The sequence below is a fragment of the Chamaea fasciata genome, unplaced genomic scaffold (genome assembly GCF_029207755.1).
Source record: "Chamaea fasciata isolate MVZ Bird 193981 ecotype frontalis unplaced genomic scaffold, bChaFas1.0.hap1 SCAF_3, whole genome shotgun sequence".
Lineage (NCBI taxonomy): Eukaryota > Metazoa > Chordata > Aves > Passeriformes > Sylviidae > Chamaea > Chamaea fasciata.
Window position 1 is genome coordinate 10,568,320 of NW_027094088.1, and position 24,803 is coordinate 10,593,122.

Sequence of the window (24,803 nt, forward strand, 5' to 3'; positions counted from 1 at the left end):
TTTAGTTTTAAAAGCATTTAATGACATCGCATATATTTAACAGATAGGGTAAAAGTCTAGAGGTACAGTTCGATACAACTGAAAGCCAGTTCCAGTACTACTCTTGACTACAGGCCCAGTCATTGAAAGTTCATTCCTATTAAATGTAATTTTTGATTGTGCAGTAAGATGAAAATTTTTCATTACAATAGTTACAGTGACAGAAATGCACACTATGTATCAAAGAGCAAGGTAATGTAGCAAAATTATAACACACAGTGCTGCAGCTGACAAGCAAGTAACCATTTGAGTAACATTACTTTTCCAGTAAATGCTTCAGTTCCACTTTTACACTTATTGATGATTTTAAAGGGTTTATTATACATCTAGTCTTATTATACTTTGTACTAGAATTATCTGAAACATACAATATAATGTATTTCGGCAAAAAAAAAAAAAAAAAAAAGAAAAAAACCTTTGAAATTACAGCTTATTTAAAACTGTACCAGCCTGTTAATCCGTCTTGAACACCAACATTATTATCTGTCATACTAGATGTGGGGACGCTTCGGGTGGTGTTAAACCAACGTTGGGCTGTGAGTCAATGCATACCTGCACTCTTACAGCAAAGAGAACACTCTACCATTTTAATTCCTGTTAGAATCGCAAGGGAAGGCTCTACTAGTCAGGACTCAGCATAACAACCTTAACTGGAAGTGAAAGCCTTTGAGAATTTGTACATTGGTTTCTTATGTGCACAGTAGATTCGAAAGCACCGCTGCCTTGCATACCAATAGCACTAGGAGTGGGTTATTTTCCAAGACAGCCTCACAAAATTGAGGAACAGTTTAAATATTAAGATCTAATCTACATTAACTTCATTTAAAAAAAGAAACAACAAAACAAAAAACAAAACAAAACAAAACAAAAAAAACCAACCAAAAAAAAAACCCACCAAAAAAACCCCAACCCCAAAACCTGGTCCTCCCCCTCCTACCGAAGCTGCCCAATGCACCTCATACGTTTTTAACTTTAGATTCTTTTTTTTTTTGTTGGCTTTTTTATTTTAAAATGCTCTATAAATAAAAAAATGTCAATCACATTGAGGAACATGAGGCACAGAGAGTAACGTATTGGTTCTGAGCTCGCATGCTGGAATTCCACTGGAACGGTCAGAGAAGTGCAGTGTGTGGAGATGGAATTCACTTCTTTTTACCAAAAAGGCTGAATCTTTTCTCTTTGTCTTTCTCTTTGTCTTTCTCCCGCTTGCCAGGGCTGGACTCGCTGGTTATTGTGACGCTGGCAGGCAGGGTCTGGGCACGGCTGGAGGCTGGAGTGCTCTGGGTGGTCGGGGACACTTCGATTTTGTCCGAAGAGATTGCTGATGTGATGGCCTGAATCCACGTGTTCATCTCCTCCTTCAAGAAGCCCCAAAGGCATAAAACTGTTACAACCAGCACACCCCTCTGACTCCCACGACAGTGCGGAGAGGGAACGGACATGGGTAGAAATGCAAGGAAAACCAGCCCAAACCCATCCCTTCTGGCTGTGCATCTCCAGAAACACCTCCTAGAGGCTGTACCTGAGCAGCCCTGGGCCTACGTATCACCCACACACAAGAGTGCACACCAGCTCTTGGCAGCTGCTTCTGCCCATGGTACAACAGCACAGACAGCACAGTAATAAATGGTAAGAAAAACACACTTACATCGTCTTTGGCTTGGAAGAGGTATTCGTTGCCATCAGTCAATCTGGAAAGAAAATACCATCACAAATTTAGCTCAGTAGTGGCCACACTGGTTCAACTCCTGCTTGTTTGGCTCCAGCACATGAGCAGCCCGAGGCACACAGGACTGCAAGGGAGAGTGCCCATGTGCCAAATGCCCCCAACAACCCCTGTTGCAGCCACACACGTGGTAGCTCTGGGCTCTGGATATGCTCAGGATGGTGCTTGTGTTCCCATGTGGCTGCTGGCTCAGTATTTGCTCTTTCAGGTACATCTTTTCTCTGTTGCAAAACACAGTATCAAAGTTTACTCAATAATTTCCAAAGCAAAAAGTCACAGGCAGCACCAAGAGTTTTCCTGGCTCCTGTGAAAATCCCACAAATTTCTGCAGCTGCTCTACTCTTGCAGATATGGTGGTGCTGGCTCAAGGTCCTGCTCTGAGTATTAGTGATGAGCAGCTACCTCTCCTCACAGTGAAGGCCAGAGTCTGCCTTCTGTTTGACTCCTGCACTGATTTTACTCAGGTGGTTTAACTGGTATACATTTAACAATGTATGTGATGATACACAGAAATGAAAAACCAACTGAATAACACCAGAACAAACAGGAGGCAGGGGCAGCAGGAGCTCTGCTGCAGGCTTCCCCATCTTTCCCAACAAAAAGCAAGCATTTTAACAATTCTTTATGAAACGAAATTAAAGATTAAACAGTAAAATAACAGTGCTTGAGCAAAGGAAATACATGCAAGTAATGGAGGGCCCTGATGCAGGTGATGGAGCACTGGGAAAAAAGGGCAGTTGGTTTTTCTGCCTAACTTTGCATTTGGAACAGCATATACTTCCATTAGCAATTCAGAGAGGTTTAAAATAGTCTGAAGGATGAATCACATAGCTGCAGGCCTGTCTTCAAGAAAGGTACGTTTCCTTAAATATTTGCTATATATTTCCACATATATTTTCTATAAAGCAAATTTTCCCCAAATAGGGATTCTATGATCTTTAGAGGATTCCTGCACCAATATAAAATTACACCACCATCACCACCCCTGCTCTGCCAAAAAAACTCAAAACACCTGTCTTGGAACACGTGACCCAGTCAGTTCACAAAGTAAGTCTTCTTTGACAGGATTATCTCACAGCTGTGTAATGATAAATATTTTTCAGTTGTTGGCACTAGAAAATTGTTCAGTAAACCAAAGAGTTTCCCAAGGAAAAGCCTTTCTTTTAACCTTTGAGCAACAGATCTTTTACATATTTGAGTGAAATTGTCTGTAACTATATGTTCCAGACCTGAAAATGTGAGATGTCTTCAGTAGTCTCTTAAATTCATACTGAAAAAATTAAACAAGAAGCTTGATTTGGAAAAGAGCAGAACCACAATCGCTGCTCTCCATCAGTTCCAGAGAGTGGCTGAAAAACCCAGCACTATGAAATGCAGGCCCCTAACTCCACGCACACATATCTGATGGATATGCTCTGATTATTGTAACGCTGCTCTATGCTTGCTCACTCTGATGAACGGACCACAACTCAGTGTTGGGAAGAGCTTGCTCGGAAAAGGAGCTGCTGCAGTCCCTGGTCAGTTCCTGGGCTGGGTGTCCCAGTGAACACACCCACCATGGCCTTCCCCAAGGGCAGAACACTGCCCCAGGTTTACCTGAGCTTGAACACATGCTTCTTCTTTTTGTAATCGACTGCTACTTCGCAGACTGCGTCCTTCAAGCTGACGGGGATCTCGTTGTGGTAAGGGATGCCAGAAGCAGCAGCTTTTGAGTCCTTGTAGAAGCCCATCTCTTGGTTGTTTATGACACAGTACACGTTATGCCATGACCTTTGAGACATGGGAAACAAGAGCAGTTATAAATCCAATGCTCTCACCTGCAGCACTGGAGAAACCAAACATAATTACTTCTGTAAGTTAACGGAGATTGGTTCAGTGTGAGGATGTGAACACAGCCTATGCTGTCCCATGAACAGCAGACAGGGAATTCTTTCATGGAAGCACAGCTTTAAGACAAATGCCAAAGTGAAATGAGATTCCCAGAGCTCCCTGTGACAGCACATCAGGCTGTCCTCACAGTAGGAGGACTATTTGGCAGACTGGGTACTTTGCATTCCTGAGACAGAAAATGATTGACCTTTTAATGGCACTGTTCTGTTGTAGAATGAATTCTCTCTGTGCTACAAACTGATGAATGGAATAGAATGGACTGTGTGTGAAATCTTTGACTGACAAAAATACTCTTAGTGGCATCATCCACATAATTCTCTAATAGAACTGTGAAAATTAACAATTACTGGAAATAAGAATACTCAGACACCAGTAATGGTGGCTGTCACTGCCTCAAAGGCGTTGTCTGGTGTGAACAACTCCAGTGGCACAAATATCCTGGTACTGCTGTACGCACATGAGATCTCAGCTCTGCCAAGTGCTTTCACTCCTACCAAATCCCACAGATGTTGCTGCAGCTCAGTATTTCCTGTGAATATTTCCCTTCTCAGCCAAGTCATAAATCTGGTTTTGAGAGCTCTCTCAGGTCACAAAGGACCCCAGTCTGCTTTTTCAGTGCAGACAAATCTCAAAGTTCTGTCTGTTTGACACCTGCAGGACATTCCTTGAGAATGGAATTGACTATGGCACACCAATCGTCCTCTGTTCATGCTGAACAGATTACAGAGTAAGTGGGAAGTGGTAATGTGCAAATAGAAAATGTCAGAAGAATATGAACATTTCTACTCTCACACCTACGTGGTTTTCTTTTCTTGCAGTAACATACAACTTGAGAGAGCTGGAATCAAATCCCACTACTGCCACAAATCCATCATGTGGAGTGGGAAAGTCGTGGTATCTCTCTGCCTCAGTTTTCCACCTGACAAATGTGGCTAACACTGCTTTTTGTACCAAATATCTTCAGACTGCAGTTCCCCACATGCAGTGTTCAGCCCTGCAGCCCCATCCCTACAGCAACAGGAGCCTGGCAGGTCTCTGGGAGGTGGGAGAAGGCTGGAGATAGTTGTGTGCCATCTTGGGCAGAGCGCTGGGCTGCCCTGCCTGTGTTACACATACACTGTACCTGCTGGAGGCTTTTTTGCTGTGTGTTTCCCACTCGTGCTTGCGGTGTAAGAAGCCCTCCATCTGGGCTGAGGGGATCTCCTGGGTTTTGGCTGGGAGGGTAGCAGCAGTCTGGGCCTGAACACTGCTCTTGGCTTTGCGGTCTGACGTCGGGGAAGGAACAGGACTGGACTCTTTGGAACTCGTCCTCTGTTCTGCAGCTCCATTGACCATTTCGTTGGTTTCTGCGGTTTCTGCCACCTAGGAACAGTGGAGAATATGTTCAGCCAGAGCCCCTAGCACTGAGGCATTCTGTAGTTAATCTGTCTCCCTGCACAACGTGGCTGTGTATAAACTTTGCCTGGACAATGACACAGGCCAGTAAGTTCTTTCTCGCACTCCATGGAGACACAGGAGGCCAAGGAAATTAGAAGGTAGGAATGGATTAGTATCCATTTTACAGGTGGAGAGACGGGAAAACAAAAGCAGCTGAACTTCAGTGTGAATTTTACTGTGCTTTGCTCTGCTGGTCAATTCTTTTATATATTGTTATTCCTAGAATGAGAGCATTCAATTCTGTTGCTAAGTACTCAAATGTTTGGAACAGTAACAATCACACTTTCTGCAAACCTAGAGGAACAGTAGAAGTTATACACATCAGCCACCTTAAATACATTTATGGCATTACTGGGGCATTAAAGGTCCATAAAAGGTATTGACTATGAGTCAGCAGAGAAAGATGTCACAATTGCCCAGGAGCATTTACAAAAATGCGTGCAATTGATTTGTTTCTGTAAAAGCTCCTTTCCCACTTTCCCCGTTCCCCTAGTGACACAACAAAATCAAAACATGCAGAAATTAGAAAGATTACACCATGCATCTCCACCATCTCAGTTAGGATATTGGATCATAAAGACAAGGGGAATGAGGTCACATGTCAATTGATCGAGGTCTGGTTCAGACTGGCATTATTGGGTAGATTGGATTTTGGTTAAAGGAACTGAAAACCACCACAGTCACACAGCATCACACAGCTATTTACCCCCAAACAAAGACAGAACCAAGGCCTTGCCCATCACTTGCTTTGTTGGTCGCGTTGCCTGGTGCACTGGGATCGATAGCCTAGAGAGCAGCCGTGTTTCCAGCAGCTCTCACTGGTCAAGCTGGCGACGTCTTCAGGAGCCATTCATCCAAAAAATCATTTAAATTGGAATCCTAATGGCTATAAGCTTTTGAAATACAGCTTGGTCCCAGTTTTGTGTATTTTTCTTGTACCATTACTTTGACGTGTAGAGCCGTTGGTAGCAGCTCAGGAGTTACACAACCAGTGTGTAGTACTATTATTAGCAAGTTACTAAAGCTCAGTGCTGCTAATGCTCTAGTAGATTACAAGCATTCTGGACTGGTTTTATGCAGACAAGCAGGTTTTTGTGAATGGCACAATAATTAGACATTCCCACTTCTGCACATGGCCTGGACAAATCAAAAGCAGCCAAATTATTATGCAACAAACTCAAATTTGCCACCATTTGCTAGAACTTCTTATACCTGCCCAGTATCCATTATTGTGCCTCACACCTTGGACCTCACCATTGGTCTACAAAGATCTGAGTGTCAACTTGCTCTGAACATGGGAAGGACTGGTTAACTGCCTTTAGCAACCTAAACCTCCAGAGTACAGACACTACACCCTCAAACAGGGAGAGAATCACAGCTCACATTGCACTTCAGTCAGATCTGGTTTACCCTGTCCCTAAAGACACATAGCCTTACACTGCACCTTCACAACTGGGACCAATCTAAGCCATCAACCCTCACTACTTGTACCCAAATCTCAAAGTAAAACAAAAATGTTGCATTAAAGCAGGGAAAAGGGTAAATAGATGAGGCTGAAGATTATCCAAACACTGCCAGAACACAGGTAGTGGAATGAACAACCCCTGAGTCACCATTCATCACTCATGTCAATCACTCACAGCCAACAGATCCCTTCAAGAACAAGGAGAGCCCCTTGCACACTTTTCTATCCAGTGATAGCTCCTGAACCTCAAACTGCTTTGCTGCTGGCTGGAGCCCTGTCTGAGGGACTTGACACCTCTGACCAGCACTGAGGAATCACACAGCCCACAGGAACTCATCTCCACAACTTAAATAAACTCCCCAGAAATACCTGGTCCCTGCACTGACACAGAAAGCAGCATATTTGCTGGAGCAGAATCAGCCAGATGTGAAAATAGGACTAGAACCCTTAATCCGAGGTAAACCAGACCAGTTTCAAACCAGCAGCCACTGCACAGCTGCTCAACATATTTTATGGGAAATTATATGGAATTCAGTGCTGCAACCCTGTGGCTTTGAAAAGTAACTGCCAACTTTAATCACATCATCAGACCTGCACCTTCTACGTCAAGTTCTACTGGTTGTAAAAGGGCTATGAAAAGCTTTTCTGATGCTCTTTCAGGTTTTATTTCCTTTCACGTGTTATCTACAATTAACAGAAAACAAGCAAAATAAATCATGAACAGCTCTGCGAAGGATGTGTCATGAAAATGGAGAAAAAAACAGGAGCTGAACACACTTTAATGGAAACATGCATGGGGCATGCGGAGACAATGCCACGGAGGACAAAGAGCAACAGCAAACTCCTGTTACAACACAACAGGTCTCAGGTACATGATACAGTTCTCTCAGTGGGGCCTGATGGGTTAGTTGGAAGTGCTTTAGTGGCTACAGGCTACTCCGGAAATCTTTAAAGCAGGACTGGGACATGCAACAAGACAGGTGGTGACAATGACAGAGGTGCCCCTTTGGATTGCGCAGTGTTTGAAGCAACATCTGCTCGGTTAATTGACTCAAGGCTCTGCCCCACAGCTGAAGAACCAGATGATTTGCCTGGTTCAGATGCAAACAGATGCCAACCTCTAGGCTGTTCTCTCGAAAGGACCTTTCTAATGCCTTTAGTCAGACCCACAGGCTGCAATAAATAGGTGAAATCCCACTCTTCTAGTGCCTGAAATGATGACCTTAATCAATGACTTACTTTTTCTTCATCATCATAAAAGTGGAATTTTTATCTAAGTGTACTAATATGAATAAAAAAAAGTCTATGAATTACTTCTACAGACTCTTTTTTTTGCCAGAATACATGTGAAACCTCTGCAGATGGTGGAGTCTAAAGCTATAGCTATCCTGCCCTGAGAACTGGCACACTTTCAAGACACAGGGCAACCACCAGAGCATCCCCATAAATTCATATGGAATTTTTAAAAGCATTAAGAAGCTATATGTTGTTATCCTGACAAAAGAAAAAAAAAAAAACAAAAACATGCATCATGAAGTGGAAAGACAAAAGTACAGTTACTGAAGCACATCCTCTCAATCACCACTCTCAGTTCACAAGCTCAGCCCACACAGAACAATCCAGCTGCACTGCTCAGCCAGTTGTCAAAAGCCAAAATTCTGACCAACAGTAGCACATCTTGTGCCTCACTGACGCAGTTCTACGCCCAAGGCATACACAGGACTCAACAAACTGAGCTTGGAAGTTCTCATGGAAGACTGAAGTGTAGATGGCAAAGATGAACATGGAAATGCATTATGTAGCATGGCAATAAAATAAAATTTCAAAAGAAGCAAACAGGTGATGTATAAGGCTGTGCTAACCAACAAGATTATTATCTGGGATGTGCTTGAAGATCACCTCACATTCCCTGCCACAACTGTAGAGAATTTATAAACATTAGAATGTACAACAGCTCACTTCAGGACTGAATGCTAAAGAAGAACCAAAAGGTTTTATTTCCAGAAAGAGAAAGGTGGAACTCCTGTGTACTGTGAAGCATTGAGAGAGTCTGTGTGCAGACTCAGACCTAAACTAGGATGGGCATCTTAAAGCCAAACTTGTGCTGAAAGGCATTTCCTGCCAGAGCCCTTGGCTGGGACTCGTCTTTGCTCTGCAGCACTGTAAGAGCCCTGATATCCACAGATCCCAGCCTGCCAGGAGCCTTTCCTGCACTGAATGTGACCCCAGAGAACCAGGTTCAGCAACAAAGAGAAGTGTCCTTTCACTCAAAGCATTAACTGAAACAAGAAGGCTCTGCAGAAAGGGGGTGGTGAGTGGAACCAGATTCAGCTCCTGTGTAGCATTAACTCCAGAGACATTTACAGGCATTGTCATGGCTGCACATGAGGATTCTTGGCATGCATCCTGATTCCACTGGGACATTCCCTGTCAAGAAGGAGTGTGTAAGGCATGGAGCATTCAGCCTGCACCAATGTTAAATAAAGAGCTGGGATCTTAGACATTGTATTTTATTGAGTTTTTAAAAGAAAGCATCACATCCTCTCCCCAAGGGGCTACACTCTACTCTCATTTACACCCCTGCCTCTCTGGCACCAGAAATCAAATTGCTGTAGTGCCAACAGGACAGGACCGAGGCCAAATGGGCCCCCAAAACAGCAAGATCACAACTCTGCATGAGGACTAACCCCCAGATAAATCTAGATACTGGTTTTCAATGGTTTATTTCACGTTTATTTGTCTCTGCAGTCAATGAGTCCATTCTGCATGGAATGTTATACAAACTAACCTTAAGGCTTTTGTTCGTCCACAGTCACACTCCCCCCCGCTCCCAGCCCTTCCTGCCCAGCTCACTCGTGTGGATTATCTTTGGCCTGGTACATAACTCTTGCTAATGCAGCTGATTTAATAAAGTTGCCGTGCTGAGACCTGTTAGTATAACTCGATGCGTCATACCTGTCAGGTCCTAGTGCTCTTCTTCATTAGGATGTAATCTCATTACATCTCAATTACTCATATAAAGGACGTTTTCGCTGGAAAATCTTAATACTATTAGCGACATGAAAAACTCACAGTAAATAACATGATATAAATGTGTCACCTTAAAGCAACTGAGTGTCAGTGGGGAGATTCAAATAAACAAAGATTAAAGTGAAGCAAATATATGTCCAAGGGGCTGCTAATGAAATAAAAGTCAACTGATGGGAAGGAAGAGAAAAGCAGCAGGGAAATCTGAAGCCGAAAGATTAAACCAGTACCAGTAAACCATACTGAAAAAAGGTTTCTGTTGCTGCAAGTGATTCTGTGGGTCACAGTCCAGACCACGAGCGGTCATTGGCTGTCCGTCTGCTAATAAAGTTTTTGTAGTTTTGGTAAGTTTGGGAGCGGTAACTAACCCGTGGAGATTCCTGGTCTGAAGGCAAACCATTTTGGGAAACCTGTTCTCCTTTTGTCCCATCCCTGTTGGAGAGAGGAAAAAGAAAAGAAATTGTATAAGGTTTTAGGAAGTCACCCATCTTGTTCAACAAAATGAGATTTTCTTACTGAATATTAATTTGAGAAATTCAAACAAGTTCCTAAAAACCTCAGGCCCAACTGAATAAATCCGGTGTGAAGTGAGAGTTAACCAGACTTTACTGACAATTACCTTACAAATAAACCTCCTCCTATCACACAAGCAATTTCATAAATGTCGATATTCCAAGGATGTGGCTTAAAATCTGTAAATGATGCTCATCAAAGAAAAAAGCCAAGGTTGTTCAGAAACTGCAACTCATGGGCCAGAGGACAAAAGCAGCATTCCCACTTTTGGGCTAGGGATGCCTCAGCAGTGACAACTGGAAAATGGGAACTTAGCAGGGAATTCAGGGGTTTGGGAGAGGTCCTGTCCCCATAAACCACCAAATATTCTAACAAGGATCATGTTACAAACCCACACAATCTCCTCTCCTTTTACGGCACATTTTCAGCCCAAGGGTTCCCCGAGGGAAGTGCAAAGTCCAGCTCACCATTGCTTCTGGGAGTCTCCATCCTCTGCAACCTTGGGCTCCGGAGTGGGTGGCTGCCTCTTCCGCTCCTCCTCCTCTTGCTGCCGACGCACTTCCAGCAGTTCCAGCTGGGAGAGAAAACATTTTTTATTTAAAAAGACTGCTCATTTTTCATGGGGTGTTCTAGAAACTAACAACAACTCTGTACATTTTTCTGAAACATCACTGAAATTAAAGTGAATGGGGATAAAACTGGAAGGCATCAGTCTTTAAAAGCATTTGTAGCACTGATTTGTCAGGGAGGGCATCAGTATAAGACCCTCTGACAACAGCCATGTCTATTTTCCAACTCATTCTATTAGAATAAAACCCAGACAAACAAGAAAACAGCCCAAGTTATTAAAATATCCAAAAGCAACATCTTCCTGTGTGCTTGCCAAACACAGAAATAAAATGTTCCTGTCTGAATCCCTGGAGTTACCAATCTCCATAAAACCAGCTTGATTTGTGAAGATGCTGAGAAACTCCAGTTCCATTTGTCTGCAGCTGTGACACTCAGTGTGTGTGAAAACCCAGGCCACTTCAACTGTAGTGTCTAAAGCCAAATTGTTCTCCAAAGAGGGTAAAATGCTCTCCAAGCATTAATGACAGACATTGCAGCTGTGTTCAAATTGGGGTTTGGGGGTTTTTTTGCTTATTGTATCTTCCTATGGGACAATACAGCCTTGCACTGGAGCAGTCACAACATAACAAACATCACTGTCACGGCCCTGTTCCCACCACTGTCATCTTTAACCAAAAATAATTGGCCAACCAATACAGCAGAGGGCTGGAGCAAACTGTTCAGCTCTGAAATTTCCTTCTGGGCCATCACTCCCAGGCCTGAGACAGCTCCTGCTGACTCTTGAGGTCATTTATCATTTAAGCTTTTTCCTTGCAGGTTGTTGAGTTCAAAATAATCAGAAAGGGTTTTTTAGTATGGCTGGAAACATGGACCTTCAGGCTGTGGTTGGCTGAGGTCAATCAACAACCAACCAACAAACAGAGAACAAGGTGATGATGCTGGGAGTTATTCCAAACCATCAGTCAAGAGGAAAGGCCAGGGAGGTTCAGACACTCACTGTGGTCAGTCTCTCCAGCGCTGCAAACCTCTCGTCCCAAGTAGCTGCGGATTTCTCAAATGCTTCGTGACGCTTGATTAATTTTTCCACCTCATCAACGCTCTGCCCTATTTCACGACTGGACAGGTAGGGCTCCTGTCCCAGCAGCCAGGCCTCAGCCACGCTTGCATCTCTGGAGAACTGGTGCACCTCCAAAACTGAGCAGAGAGGGCACAGGTGTCAGTGCCATTAATGTCACAAAGAAGAGCATCATGGAGTCATCATGCAGCTTTGGGATTTACCTTAGCCCAGCTCAGGAAACAAAGTACATGCACTTGGCTAAGTGTTCCCCTTAGCTAAGTTCATTGAAACCAGTCGCTGAAAAGACAGACATTTCTCCTGTTGGCTTTGCTTCGAGGAAAAATGCAAGTTTCATTTTGCAAGTTTAGTGTAGTTTTGTTGTTCTAATTTGCTGTAACCTACTAATTTCAGCATAGAAATTGGAATGTGACACCTGCAAATATGGTAGAGCTACTGCACCAAGCTCCAAATTTTATCATGTAGAGCAAGACCTTTGGTGCAGGTTTCTTGGTTTCAAATTCTTCATTATTTAAAAACCAACAGGTGTGAACCTTGCAGCTATTCCAGCACAAACACACTTCCAAGCACTGTAACAGATAAGTGAGGAGCTGCAGGTTTTTTTCAATGCTCAGAAAGGCACAGTGAAGAAAGTTAGGTATGACCCAGCCCAAAAGAAATCCAAGGGTGTCCTTACTCAGTCTCAGCCACTCCCATCTGTCTTCCCATTTGTCAATCATTTCTTTTCTCTTTTCTGTCAGCTGCAGGAGCTTTTCCTTGATCTGGATGGAGAGCAGAGAGCAGGGCTGTTACACAAGAACCAGGCAGCAGCTCCCCCCAACCCTGCACTGACACTAGTTCCTCAGGAAGTGACTTTCCGTGCAAACAACAGCTGCTTTTCTCTTCCAAGTATAAATAAATGTGACATTTCCATTAAAATATCACATTTGCATAAGCATTCAGTGTCTGTTAAAAGCTACAGCACCCAGAGTATTTGATAAAAGGGTGTAATGGGCAAACAAATGTAAACAGCACAATCGGGCACTGAATCTTCTGCCCTTTTCCATCGAATAATGCAAAATGTGCTGCTCAGGATTGTTGCAGAAGCTCTCTCCTGCCTGAGAGAGAAGTGCCTCACAGTGTTTGGTTATGCTCCCTTCCCCAAAGGCAGGAAGGAGAACCAAGGGCTAAGCTTCTATCTTCTGGCCTAGACATCTCAGAAAATAAATCAAGGCTTTAAGCAGTTGGATATGGCTCTCTTAATATTAGTTGAATTTCCTCCCTACGCAACAAACATTTTCCTGCTCATTCCCCTAGCAGGCCTCTCCACAGCATTCCATTTCCCCTGCAGGAAGTTCAGGCTGTCTCACAGTTGCCTCTGCCCTTGCTCAAGGAAGACACCTTTCCATCCCAGAGCTATTCTCTGCAGAATGGAATGCAGCAGCTTCTTCGCATTTTCTTGGCTGAAAATGACACTTTAAATCTCGATGTCACCTCTGTTACCCACCATGAAATGCCAGAGAGAAGTTATACCCTGATTTCCCAACAGCACATAAGTGCATCAGCCCCTGAGGTGACACTTGTCATTATTCCATTATTCTTTGGGTGACACAGGGCAGGTTTCTCCCTCGGAAAGAACCCCCAGGAGCCCATGGCTGTGTGCAGGGAGCATGGTACCTCCTCAGATGCGTAGTGTTTCCTGGCCAGCAGAGACTTGCCAAGCTCAATGCATGTAGTGAAGCTGTCATTTCGGGCATCAATTTCTGCTTTGATCCCCTGGTGATTGTTCATGAGGAGTTCCACAGATGAAACATCCCTAAAATGACCAGAAACACAGATTTTGGATTTAACAGCTGCTACATTTGCAAACTGACCTACAACTCAGTGAGGAAAAAATTGATTCCTAGATTGTCTTTGTAGTTCAGGAGGCCTTTCCCTAGGAACACCACCATCCTGGCCTGAATCAGAGATCAAATAATCCCGGAGTGAGACCAAATCTCTTTGGGTACAATTTTCCATGGCAATTATTCCAGCAGCTACCCACATGAGCAAGTTGCTGCAGCAGCAGGCTCTGAAAGCCACTCTCAGTGATACTAAGCCCTACAGATGTTCCTCAGGTGACCTGCAGCCCTATCTTTGGAGGGAGAAGGGATGCCTTGCATTACCTTGGCTTTTCCTGGGCTTCTATCTGCCGGATAACATCTTCCATCCAGAGCATGAGATCCCGAACCATGCTGAAGAAGCGGAATTTGTCTCCTGTGTCCACCAGCCTCACCCTACGGCCCTCACAGGCATCCAGCAGTGCCTTCCATGCCTCTAGGACCTCGTTTTCCCTCTTCTGGATGTCATCAGCCTTGTCCCCAGCGTAGGCAGCCTGGAGGCGTGCCGCATCCTCCTGCAGCTGTCGCACCTGCAGCAGTTTGGGAGAGACAAAGCCATCAGTGGGTTTGTGACTCCTGAGTCACAAACACAGGGACACATATCTGCTAATTCATCACTCGAGGGGCTTTCTAAAGTCACTGCAAATGGACTTCATCTGTCCACACTAGAAAGGTCTGTGCTGCTAGTAAGCCAACATTATCCCTCAGAGATCACTGTAGGGTCAAGGGACCCTCAGAATAGCAAAGATTTGCCACTGCCTGAAACCACTGTGAGACACAGTGCCAAAAGAAAGTGACTGTTACGTGTCAGGCCAAATGGGGACCATTTTCATCATCAAATTCCCTTCCTCTCTTACAAGTGCCAAAGGCACCTGGGAACTCTGTATCCAAACCACTACTGCAGCTGACAGAGGTTATTTTTCAAAAACATAGACAATGACTTCAAAGAGAAGAAAATATGGAAACATTAAGAATCTTCTACTATTAGAAATCTTTTCCTTTCAAACACTGTCTTGGGATGGCAAATGCTAATTCCTGACAGTTTTCCATATTTTTCAAGCCAGGAAACATTCCATTAGCTTTTGTCAAATAATTAATTTTCTTTAACATCAAATCAAACAGTCTTCCAGCTACAGGCACAGAGACCGTGCTTCTCTCAAAATGATCCACCTCGGTGCACTGGCTGTTTCACCCAGAAATTATCCTAAATGCCTTCCCCATAGCTCTGTGCTGCAATTGCATATCCCTTCATTTAGGTCTCGATTATAATTACCTTTTTGAGAGACTGGGATTGATGTTTTGTGAATGTCTCCCATTTTCTGTATAAAACCTATGGCTTCTGAAAGTAAAACACCTGGAAAATCAAATGCTTGCTCTATGTCCCTTGTTTTGGTGTGAATTGCAACATAACTGAGAATTGGCTGGCAGCTGGGCCATGAAAGCTCTTTCCTGACCTACTGGGATAAATACAGTCAGTTGTAATTCCTCCATTCCTCAAGCAACTTGTTGTTGCCTTCCCAAATTCTCCCCGTGGCAGCTGAATGTTGCATTTTGTTTCAGAATCCCCCCTGTGCTGCATGAGCAGCTACCTCCTTCTACTTGGCACACCTTGCCTTCAAAAGATTCAGAATTACATCAAGTTTGGGTACTTTTAAAAATCTTAGCCTGAACTGTATATTTTAAATCTCTTTTTGCTCTTAGGAAGCATCAAGAAAGGCCATATTTAATTCAGAATGCTCAGGTTCATAACAAAGTCAGAAAGCCTCTGTGTAGGTCTGCCTCTCAGAAAGGAAGAATAAACAGTGCTTGGCATAAAGGGTTTGACTTGGGCTCTTTGGTGGTTTTAAAAACAAAAAAAAACTTGAACTGACCTATCAAAATAAAACTAAACCTCCAACAGCCAACCAGGCTTATACATTCCTTCATATTTGGCACTTTAAATCAATACAGAAGCTCTCTGCCTTTCTCATTTCTTTATCAACCAAGGAAAGAAAATGGAATAACATCCAACAATTGCCAACATGTTCAGAAGCCTGTGTACTTACAGATTCCTACTTTAGATAATCAACCGAATGCAATGACAGAGCAGCAGACAGACAGATAAGAAAAGGATGCAGGTGAGGTTATTCCCACAGCACAACATGTGGGAAGCAGCTGGCAGCACTCTGTCTCCCAGCCATGGAGGGGCCCAGGGCAGCAGCAAATTCTGCAGCGCAGGTTCCCACACCCACAGTTCACCTGTCACACACCTGGGTGCCCAGGGCCTGGATATCATGCTCAAACGTCGTGTGCATTCTCTGTAGTGTTTCCACTGTGTTTTGGTCTCTACCAAGCTCCTCGGGCAGTTTCTTATGTTTGTCTTGGATACGTCCTAAGATCTCCTTGGCATCATGGTAAAATTTGTGCAGTTCATAAGAGGCTGCAAGGATTTGTGTTCTCGTGTCAATGAGCTCCAGGAGATCTGCCCAGGCCTCATTGAGTCCATCCTTCCACTCAGCGATGGTGGCAGCGTCTGAGTGGCCGGAGTTGATGAGTTCATCAGCCATGTGGTTGACAGTATCCACCCGCTCCTGCCCAATGTTCCCAGTGTCCCGGGCAAATTCCCGGAACCGCTCCTGCAGCATCTGGAAAGCAAAGAAAGAGGCTCATGACCTGAGCAAGCCTAGTCACCCCCTGTGAGCAGCACCCAGAGAGGGCCCTCCAAGGACTCACAGTGACATGTTCGTAGTCCTGGCCCAGCTCGTGGGACCCTGCCACCACCTCCCTCTCGGCGATCCACTGCTCCAGGTCATCCACCTCGCGGTTGAGCTGGAACAGCCGATGCCTCTCATCCAGCTTGCCCCTCCTCTCCTCAGCGAGGTCCTTCAGGCCCGCATAGAGCTTGTCCACCTTCGACTGGCGCATGCTGATGCGCTCGCTGGAAAACCAAACAACACTCAGTCTGCATCACCTTTGCAAGCAAAACTAAACAGAGAAAACTGCAAGGAATAAAAGTCACTCGGGGTATTTAATTCACAGAATGCACGTCTGCTGCAGACAGGAATTTGACTCAGACACACTGGACTGATCCCCTGCTGGCAGAGGTGACAGCAATAGCTAGGAAGCTTGTCTGTCCTGCACTGTAAACCCCTGGCTTTAGAGAGGGGAGCTGGAATCTAGCTCTCCATTTGTCTGGCCACAGATCACACCAGAGTCTTCTCCCAAAGCTACAGGCAGGATCTGAGCTGCTGCGGCAGGGAGCAGTTCCTTTTCAGTTAAACTTTGCTTCAGAGTTCAGCAGCACTCACGGGGTTTTTACCCCTTAAAGCTCAGCATTTGCACTAGGGATTAATATTTCTACTTGTTGTATCTTTTGCCTCTCTTTTGTCTGAGCCATACAGTGCTGTCCAAGTGCCTCCCATCTGCCTTGTAAAGCTGATGATGTTATTCCAGTACTCAGACAGCTCAGCCAGGAAATCTGCTCACATCAGAAGCAATCATGACCACAAGAGAGTGCTTTAGAGTTAAATAACCTTCCACCGCAGGCAGAGTGTGTCTGTCCTAGACCAGTGCCACCTTCCAGTCTGTGCAGGCTAAGTAGTTAAATACATCAGCCCCAGAGTGGAATCAGCCTTGCAGCTGAAGCCAGTAAAGAATTCTGTCTGCTGAGCTGCAGCTCTTACAGCAAAATGGTTCTTAAGCTTCCTGAGTTCTCCCCCAGGGAAAGCCATTCATGAAAGATGAGATAAATTTACCAAAAGTAAGATGTTAATGTGTCCATGTTCAAAGCATCTGATTCCAGGCTCTGATTCTGCTGGAATCTCAAAGAGAAGAGGCAGATCTTGGGGAGTACTGCAGAAGGATTAATGACAATGACCTTCTCAGCCGGACCTTAAAGTTAGTTGGAAGAGCAGGTCAGGACCTTGGCCTGAGGACTGCTACACCTCCGTGAGGTTCAGCAGCGCTGGCAGACCTGACACTGCAGCCTGCACACAGGGCACAACAGACAGGTACTCCACATGTCCAGAGCTACCAGAAATCAGCAGCTGCACATACTGACCCTGCCTCTGGCCAAATCAGGGTGGGCCAACAGACACCTTGAATTGAGTGAGGCTGAACTCCTCTGCCTCTGCATGAGCCTCCAAGCTACTTATTCTCTGCTGTGGTCTTTGTATGTCAGAATCGCCAAAAAAAGGGACTGAATTACTAAAAGAACTCACGATCCAATTAAAAATGGCAGTTAATACCTTTCTGGGTGATTATCTGCCACCAAAGTTCTGCTGGTCTTTGAAAGCTGGTGCACAGTCTCAGCATAATCTTCTACAGCTTGTTCCAAAATCTGGTGTTTCTTCAGCATGGACACCGCACTCTGTTCATCCTGTAAGGGTGACAGAAAATGACAGGAAGAACTAGAAGGAGCTGCTCCCAAGTACAAGCATGAAGACAAGTCATTCCGTCAGTGGTATAGAACAGTTGATGTCACGGCAAATGGTACCCCCAGAAAGCAAAATAATGAGTGAAAGAGATAATGCATCAACCCCTCTGGGGTGCAGAACAAAATTACATCATCTGGGCATTGAGCATGTTGAATTTCCTCTTCTATGAAGCTTTTTATGTGTTTCCACAACACTGGTGCAGGGCTCAGAAACATGAAACAGATTAAGACACTACTTGCCAGGCATCTCAACAACAGCATGGGGCAAAGAAAAGAAATTCTACACAGTCCATGCCAACAGATTCTCCACCAAAGCATTTGGAGAGGTTCCAATCAAAACTTTTTATGCACTGTTAGAGCTAAGAAAAACAGCCCCCTACTCTCAGTGTTAACTGATATTGTCAATAAATCTTTTCAATCCAATATTTTGCAGAGTGAGCTATTTGCAATAGATAAAAAAGAAAACAAGCCATTTTTAACTGGAGACTGAACACCTGTGGAATGTGTTCTCCTGAAACAAAGGTGAGCTTTATTTTACCAGGGCAGGAAACAAGGTGCATTTATGTCAATAACAAACAAGCTCCAGCACTAACACCTCCTTGGAATACAGGAGTTTATGTTCTCTTTGGTATGGTCTGAAGCTGGGAGTCAAAGTTGATGATCACTGGGAGTCAAGGCTGCTGACAGTGGTAGCAGCTGACTGACCTCCAGGCCCTGGTTCCCCAGCCAGGTGTATTGTGCTGTCATTCAAAACTAACTTGAGGCTTCACCAGAAAGTTCAATTTGTTTATGTTACCATTCCATAGTGCCACATTAAATTATGTCACCTGCCTCCCTCCAGCAAAGCAATTAAGGCCAAAGTCATGTCACTGTGGAGCTGCTCACCTTGGCTTTCTCTTCTGACATCATGTAGAGCTCCTGCTCACTCATCCAGGCCTCAGCCTCAGCTGCATCAAAGTAATACTGCTGAGCCCTGTGAGACTCCTCCAGGCGCTTGTGGCGCTTCTCTGTCTCCTCGATGAGGAGGTTCCACAGCTGCTTCAAGTCTGCAAGTCTCTGCTGAATGACTTCAGCATTGGGGCTGCTCTCTGTGATAATGTTCTGACTCCTCTCAAAAATGTCATCGATACGAGGCTGGTGGCCCTGGATTTCTTTCTGAAGGGTCTACATGGGAGAAAATTGACTGATGAGACAATGCACAAATGAAAAGGAAATACAAATCAGGGATCTTAACTCCAGAGGGGCAGCAAAACACACATCATCAGCTCATGTGGACAACTTGGGGGTCTGCCATCACCTGTGGTCACACTACAGTACCCGCTGTTTTACCCCAAACATTTCTTTCTGGAATTAGCCATCACTAAGGAGGAATAGCAGGTACAGAGCTCTAACAGCACCTACTCACCTGATTTTTCTTTATTAGTAGCTGCACAGTCTGGAGGTTGTGTCCATGATCAGTAGATGTAGCTATGGGCATCCTCTCTCCAACCCACAACTGAAAGAGAGAACAGTACACATGATTTCAAGCAAACCCAGATACAGCTGGGGCAGCAGAGAGAGAGAGAGGCTGGTGCACACAAGCTGTATTCCAACAGTAGCAGCACATTTAAGCAGCAGTATTCCAACATTTTCCTATTGGCTGGGGAATGGGATTTCTTTAATACTCACAATTTCATCTTCCACATCCCGGTTGAACTGGTGGATCTCTTTGGAGGCCAGCAAGTTGGCCTTTCTCTCATTCAAAGGCTCCAGCAGCTCCAAGAATTTCTTCTCTACAGTAAGGCGTTTGCCATCAACTTCATCTGTGCTCTTGCCCTCTTGGCTCAAAGCCCTTGCCTGGCTTTGCAGCTCCTCTATCTCCTTCTTACGGACATCCATTTGATTTTCCAGCATCTAAACAGAAACATGGCAAAAAGGTCCTGAAAACCAGGATGAAAGCTGTTCACACAATTAGGGCACATCAACAGCTTCCTCATAAGGGAGAACATATGCTGATCAGTGACAATTTACCAATAATAAATTGTCTGATTTGTTGCTGGATGAATTTCTTGTTCTTCTTAAAGGTACATGAAAGAATAGGAAGAAAGAAAAGCAGTTCTTTCTTTTCTAAACTGAAAGCCTGCCCTGCCTGTTCCTTTGAGTGCAGGTATCTGCTGCCTGCCTCTGCACCCCATGCTCTGTTTACCTGCTGCTTCTTCAACAGGATGTTGACACTGGTGAGATCTTTTCCGTAGTCATCTGACTGGATTTGGCTCTCCAAACCATTCAACCACTTATCCAGGTCTGCACAGCTCTGGGTAAAAAGCTCTGCCTTGTTTGCATCGAAGAGACGCTGAGCCTTGGTCTGGGTGGTGGATTCAAGCTCGTCCCACATTTGGTGGAGACCTGTCAGTTTCTCCTTCACCACGGCCTCAGTCTCTGGTTTCTCTGCAATGAGCTGCATTCCCTCCTGCAAAGCAAAGAGCAACCAAATGGTACCTCCTCGGGAGCACTCACAGCCCGTTAGGGCAATTATCCTGATTAATAAGCACTCAGGATTCCTCATCTGCTGGCATCATCAACCACTCATTTTCTATCTCCAATTATCCAGTGACTCCTTCCAGAACATCAGCTCCCAGGTCTCTCTGCTGCCTGGAAGAGGGTTTTGTAGCAATGGGAAGGTCAAGCAATGCCTCCTTTCTCTTCTCCATGGCACATGTTCCCCAAAGGGAGCTACTGAGGCCATGGCTCAGGCAGGATGGAGCAGGGAGCTGGAGCTGCACACACTGCATTTCCTGAGGCCCCGTCTCCTGGGGGCCACATCACTAGAGAACCATGAACACACAGCATAATGCTGGAAGAGTTTGGGAAATATTGTCCTTATTCTAATTATCCCTATCCATCTCTTCAACTGGGTGCAGATAGGAACACTGCCCCCAACCCAGCACATTCCATATGAATGTCAGGGTCTGTCACAACTCTGTACACAACCCTGGTCCTTTGCTGCAATCTGATTTTTCAGAGGCAAAGGAGAAGGATGTATTAGCATCACTAAAAAGAAACTTCCAGTAATAAGAGCAGCCTTCTAATTACACCATTAAAGGGTATTGCTATTTGTAGATCAGAGAAAAGCCTCTAATGGGATATGGAGTGCCAAAGTGGGAGAGGAAATGTGCAATTAAGCTAACTTACACTGAACAGAAACCCACTGTCAGAGAAAGAGGAGACTCCTCAGTGCTCCAGATCTGCACAGGAGAAATAGGGGGAAAAGTACAGCTCATCACAGCATATTAAGGCTTCAAATAACGTGATACAGAGCTGTGAATCTTAATTAATCACAAAACTGGACAGTCTTTACCTCATGCTCTAATTTTGCATGGGGAAAGGCAGCTTGGTTATAGTTCTGAATGAATGAAAGCCAGCTTAGCAGCACAGAAGAAAAAACTCAGCTATTCTCTATATTCTGTTATTTCCCAGGAAGTGCTTCCACTTTATTGGCTCAAATCCCAACATTTGCCCCACCTTACCCTTTGGGTATGAAATTTAGCCTGTGCCTTCATTCTGGCAGAGAGGAGAAACTAGATAAAACTAAATGGGCACCTTAGCCAATGTCTGAGTGAATGTCTTGGATAAAAGACTTTTAACATCAGTGAGGAATAAATTGGATTGGATGGAGACACAATGCACCAGAAATCTCCTTTAGCCTCAGCTGTGGGGTGATTTAAGGACCACTTCTGCAGAGGAGCAGATCCCATCTCTGTGCGCAACCATCCTGGTCAAAGATAAGGGCCTTTTTTTGGGATGCTCTTTACTTACCTTTTCAATCTTCTCCAGCCACTCTTTGTTGGATGCAAGCTCTGCCATGAATGCCTGATGCTTCAGCCACTTGCTGTGCAGGTTCCTCGCCTCATCATAGGACATATCCTGGGCTGTGAGCATCTTCTCATTGATCCAGAGGGAGAGCTGGAAAGGAAAATACATGGGGGTGTGTGGTGTTGTGTTATTTAGCAGTGGAGCTGGAGCCCAGAACCCAATAAGCCTCTCCGGTGGAAAGGCCGCTTGGGGAAACTCAGGCGAGGCAGTCAAGCTCACACATCCACACACGCCACATTGCTAGCACAGCTAGGAGAGGCAGAAGGCCTTGATATCAGATCAGTTCCAGAAGGTTTATTTCCAGGAGCCGAAGGGAAACCCAGAGTCAAGGGGCAGATCATCTGCTCGTCCCCGCTTAAGTGTGGAGTTCAGCAGCCAAAGACCTTGAGGTGTGGGGGCAGAGCAAAGGGCAGGTAAGGTCAGTATCCCATAGGGAGAACAAGGCCGGTCACCGAGTGCCATAACCAATGGAGACACACCGAGGAGAGGAGAAACCAAAGGGCCAGGGGCATTACGGGGGGAGGAACCAGGGCAAACCGTGTGTACAGAGCACCATTGGGAAGTCCCCTCTGTCAGGCTGGACAGGTAACTATAAATCTGTCCTGCCAAGGCCAGACTCTGGGTATTATGTTGAGGGGCTGCAGGGATTCCACAGGGGTGTGAGGAAACATTCCTGGTGTGAAATAATGCAAAATGCCTCCAGATCAAGGATAAAGAGATGCCTCTAAAGAAGAGTTGTGTGAAATTCAGACTGCTCTTACTCAGGGGTTTAGTCAGGATTCAGTCAAGGATCGGCCTCCTTAATAGTTCAGTTCTAACATCCATCTCCAATACATAAATAACCCTTGATTCAAGCAGAAGGGAATCACCTCTATGATAAGCAAAATCAAACACACAGGTCTCACCCAGTTCAACAGCAAGAGAAACAGGGACATGTGTCCTACTTATTCGTCACATGGTTTTGTGGAGGTTGCTAGAGATGGTTTTGTACCATTAATTCACAGCACATTCGTACCTTTTCCCCTCAGTCCTTTCTCTTTATAGGTTTATGTAAGTAATTTGTTTATTTATCCAGTCTCCAGGAGTGTTTTGGTACTGGAGACTTTCCTTTCCCCATTATATAAAATCCAAGACTGTTTTCTATCTGATTTTCAGCAAATACAAAGGCACTGGGGACAATTTTCCTATCACCACTAGAGAAAACCAATACTTTAAGAGACAGTTGATTTACCAAGTGCAAATGGAATGTGAAAATGATCCTAGCAGCCAACATCACATTTCCTCCCAGGGTGAGTCTGGCTGGTTCATCTACCCCTGAGGTGTGGATAAAAACCGCATTCACAGCAATGTTTATAGAATTTGAAAAGGTCCATTTTCTGCATATTTAGAGCGGAAAATGTCAAAACAAATCCCATATTGGTTTCTAGAACAGCACTTGGGTGAGCAAGCAGCCCAAAAAGGAGAGGAAAAGAAGCCTCTTCTGTGTGCTCAGGACACAGGGCAACAAATTCCATTGATCACTCATGAGCCTCCTTTCAACTGCCCCTTAAAATTTCAATTGTGCCTTAAATGCACTCCTCCCCAAAAAGGGGAAACTTATAAGAGCAATCAGAGAAACTTCTCATTGGATCTTCCTATCAAGTCTAAACAGAAAAATGCTCATGTTAGTGAAGAGTTCTGTAGGCAGAAGTTTACACTAGAACAGGCTACTGTGCTGCTGAACAGTCAAAGGCTACATGGAGGTTAGGAGATAACCCAGAATTAGTGGTTTTACTCCTGCCTTTCTGGGCAGGAGACAGTTCCTCTGCTCTGCAAATTGCACTGCTTAGCTTTCACTGTTTGCTTTTACTCAGCCACAGCATTAAGGCTTCTGGGGATTTAAAAGTGCTTCCCAAGGAGAGGCTGGATCATTCCTGTTACCAGCTGGCAGAAGGCAAGACAGGGACATGTGGTCCACAGCCAGGGCCTGTCAGGATAAACCCCTCAGAGCACAAAAATGCAGAGAAAGTATTTAAGGGCTCACAGCTAAAATCTGGGTTTTGCAACCACTACAGGCACTAAAAGTCAGTACCTTGAGTGTGAAAGTAGATTTTCAAAAAATTCCCTAAATTGCCTCAAAATGACACTTGGAATATTTATTTCTCCAAAAGCTGTTAAGGCCAGGAGAGGAGGAAGCTTCCTCCCATCCTTTGCACCTGTACACAAGACCCTGTTTCTGCTCTTGGCTGCCAGTCTGCAGTGCTGACCCATTAGGAAGGAAGGGAAACACAGAGACAAACTCTTGTGAGCCTGGGGCAGCAGGAAGGCAAGGGGAAAGGGCTCCAAGTGCCACTGTACTTCCCAGACTATGCCAGGAGCCAAGCTGCCAGCCCATCCTGTGGGAATGTTCACATGGCAAATCCTGCCAGCACACTCCGGGAGAGAAACTTCAGAGTGCAGAGTCTTGCCAAGAGCTTTCACCACGTCCCTGGAGAAATGAGCTCAGACAGTGGTGGGACTTCCAAACACTCAGAGGGAAGGTCAACTGTAAACTCCTCGAAGGTGAGCTGAGGAAGAGCAGGAAGTCAACGAAAACTAAATGGCAACATTTATCACATCTCCTCCACTCAGGATTTTCTGCTGTCACTGTTTCACTCACTTGGCAAATTTATTTAATACATTCATATTGATGAGTGCAAGAAACAGCCAGAAAAGCATTGCCCCAGGACTAACTTGTGACAGTGTTTCTGACTTCTCACAACAACAAAATCTGCTGGTTTGCCACACCTGCGACCCCAAAGGGGGGTTTATCACTGCTAGGCTGCTGTGAGGAGAATAATCCTGCTGCTCCAGAGTGCCACTGACCCTCCTCCCCAGCTCTGCAGGAAGGAGCGAGGGGCAGAAGGCCCCACTCTCAAACATCTCAGCACAGGGTGACAGTGACAATGTGGCTGCCC

The 24,803-nt window shown here is 44.9% G+C and overlaps 1 protein-coding gene across 5 annotated transcripts in view; it reads right to left on the reverse strand.

Annotated features, from left to right (window-relative positions):
* Window positions 1-24,803, reverse strand: part of SPTBN1 (spectrin beta, non-erythrocytic 1) — a 116,980-nt gene continuing 92,177 nt past the window's right edge. For all 5 annotated transcript variants that reach the window (XM_066177948.1, XM_066177952.1, XM_066177950.1 and 2 more), the window contains exons 19-36: window positions 21,811-21,957; window positions 20,201-20,464; window positions 19,684-19,908; window positions 19,421-19,510; window positions 18,901-19,179; window positions 17,828-17,958; window positions 16,314-16,518; window positions 15,851-16,225; window positions 13,887-14,131; window positions 13,399-13,537; window positions 12,419-12,503; window positions 11,665-11,861; window positions 10,565-10,671; window positions 9,953-10,016; window positions 4,779-5,017; window positions 3,362-3,535; window positions 1,688-1,730; window positions 1-1,397 (exon numbers count right to left, since the gene is read on the reverse strand). In XM_066177948.1, coding sequence (XP_066034045.1) covers window positions 1,182-1,397; window positions 1,688-1,730; window positions 3,362-3,535; window positions 4,779-5,017; window positions 9,953-10,016; window positions 10,565-10,671; window positions 11,665-11,861; window positions 12,419-12,503; window positions 13,399-13,537; window positions 13,887-14,131; window positions 15,851-16,225; window positions 16,314-16,518; window positions 17,828-17,958; window positions 18,901-19,179; window positions 19,421-19,510; window positions 19,684-19,908; window positions 20,201-20,464; window positions 21,811-21,957 — 3,225 coding nt within the window. In that variant the 3' untranslated portion in view covers window positions 1-1,181. The remainder of the gene's footprint in view (window positions 1,398-1,687; window positions 1,731-3,361; window positions 3,536-4,778; window positions 5,018-9,952; window positions 10,017-10,564; window positions 10,672-11,664; window positions 11,862-12,418; window positions 12,504-13,398; window positions 13,538-13,886; window positions 14,132-15,850; window positions 16,226-16,313; window positions 16,519-17,827; window positions 17,959-18,900; window positions 19,180-19,420; window positions 19,511-19,683; window positions 19,909-20,200; window positions 20,465-21,810; window positions 21,958-24,803) is intronic.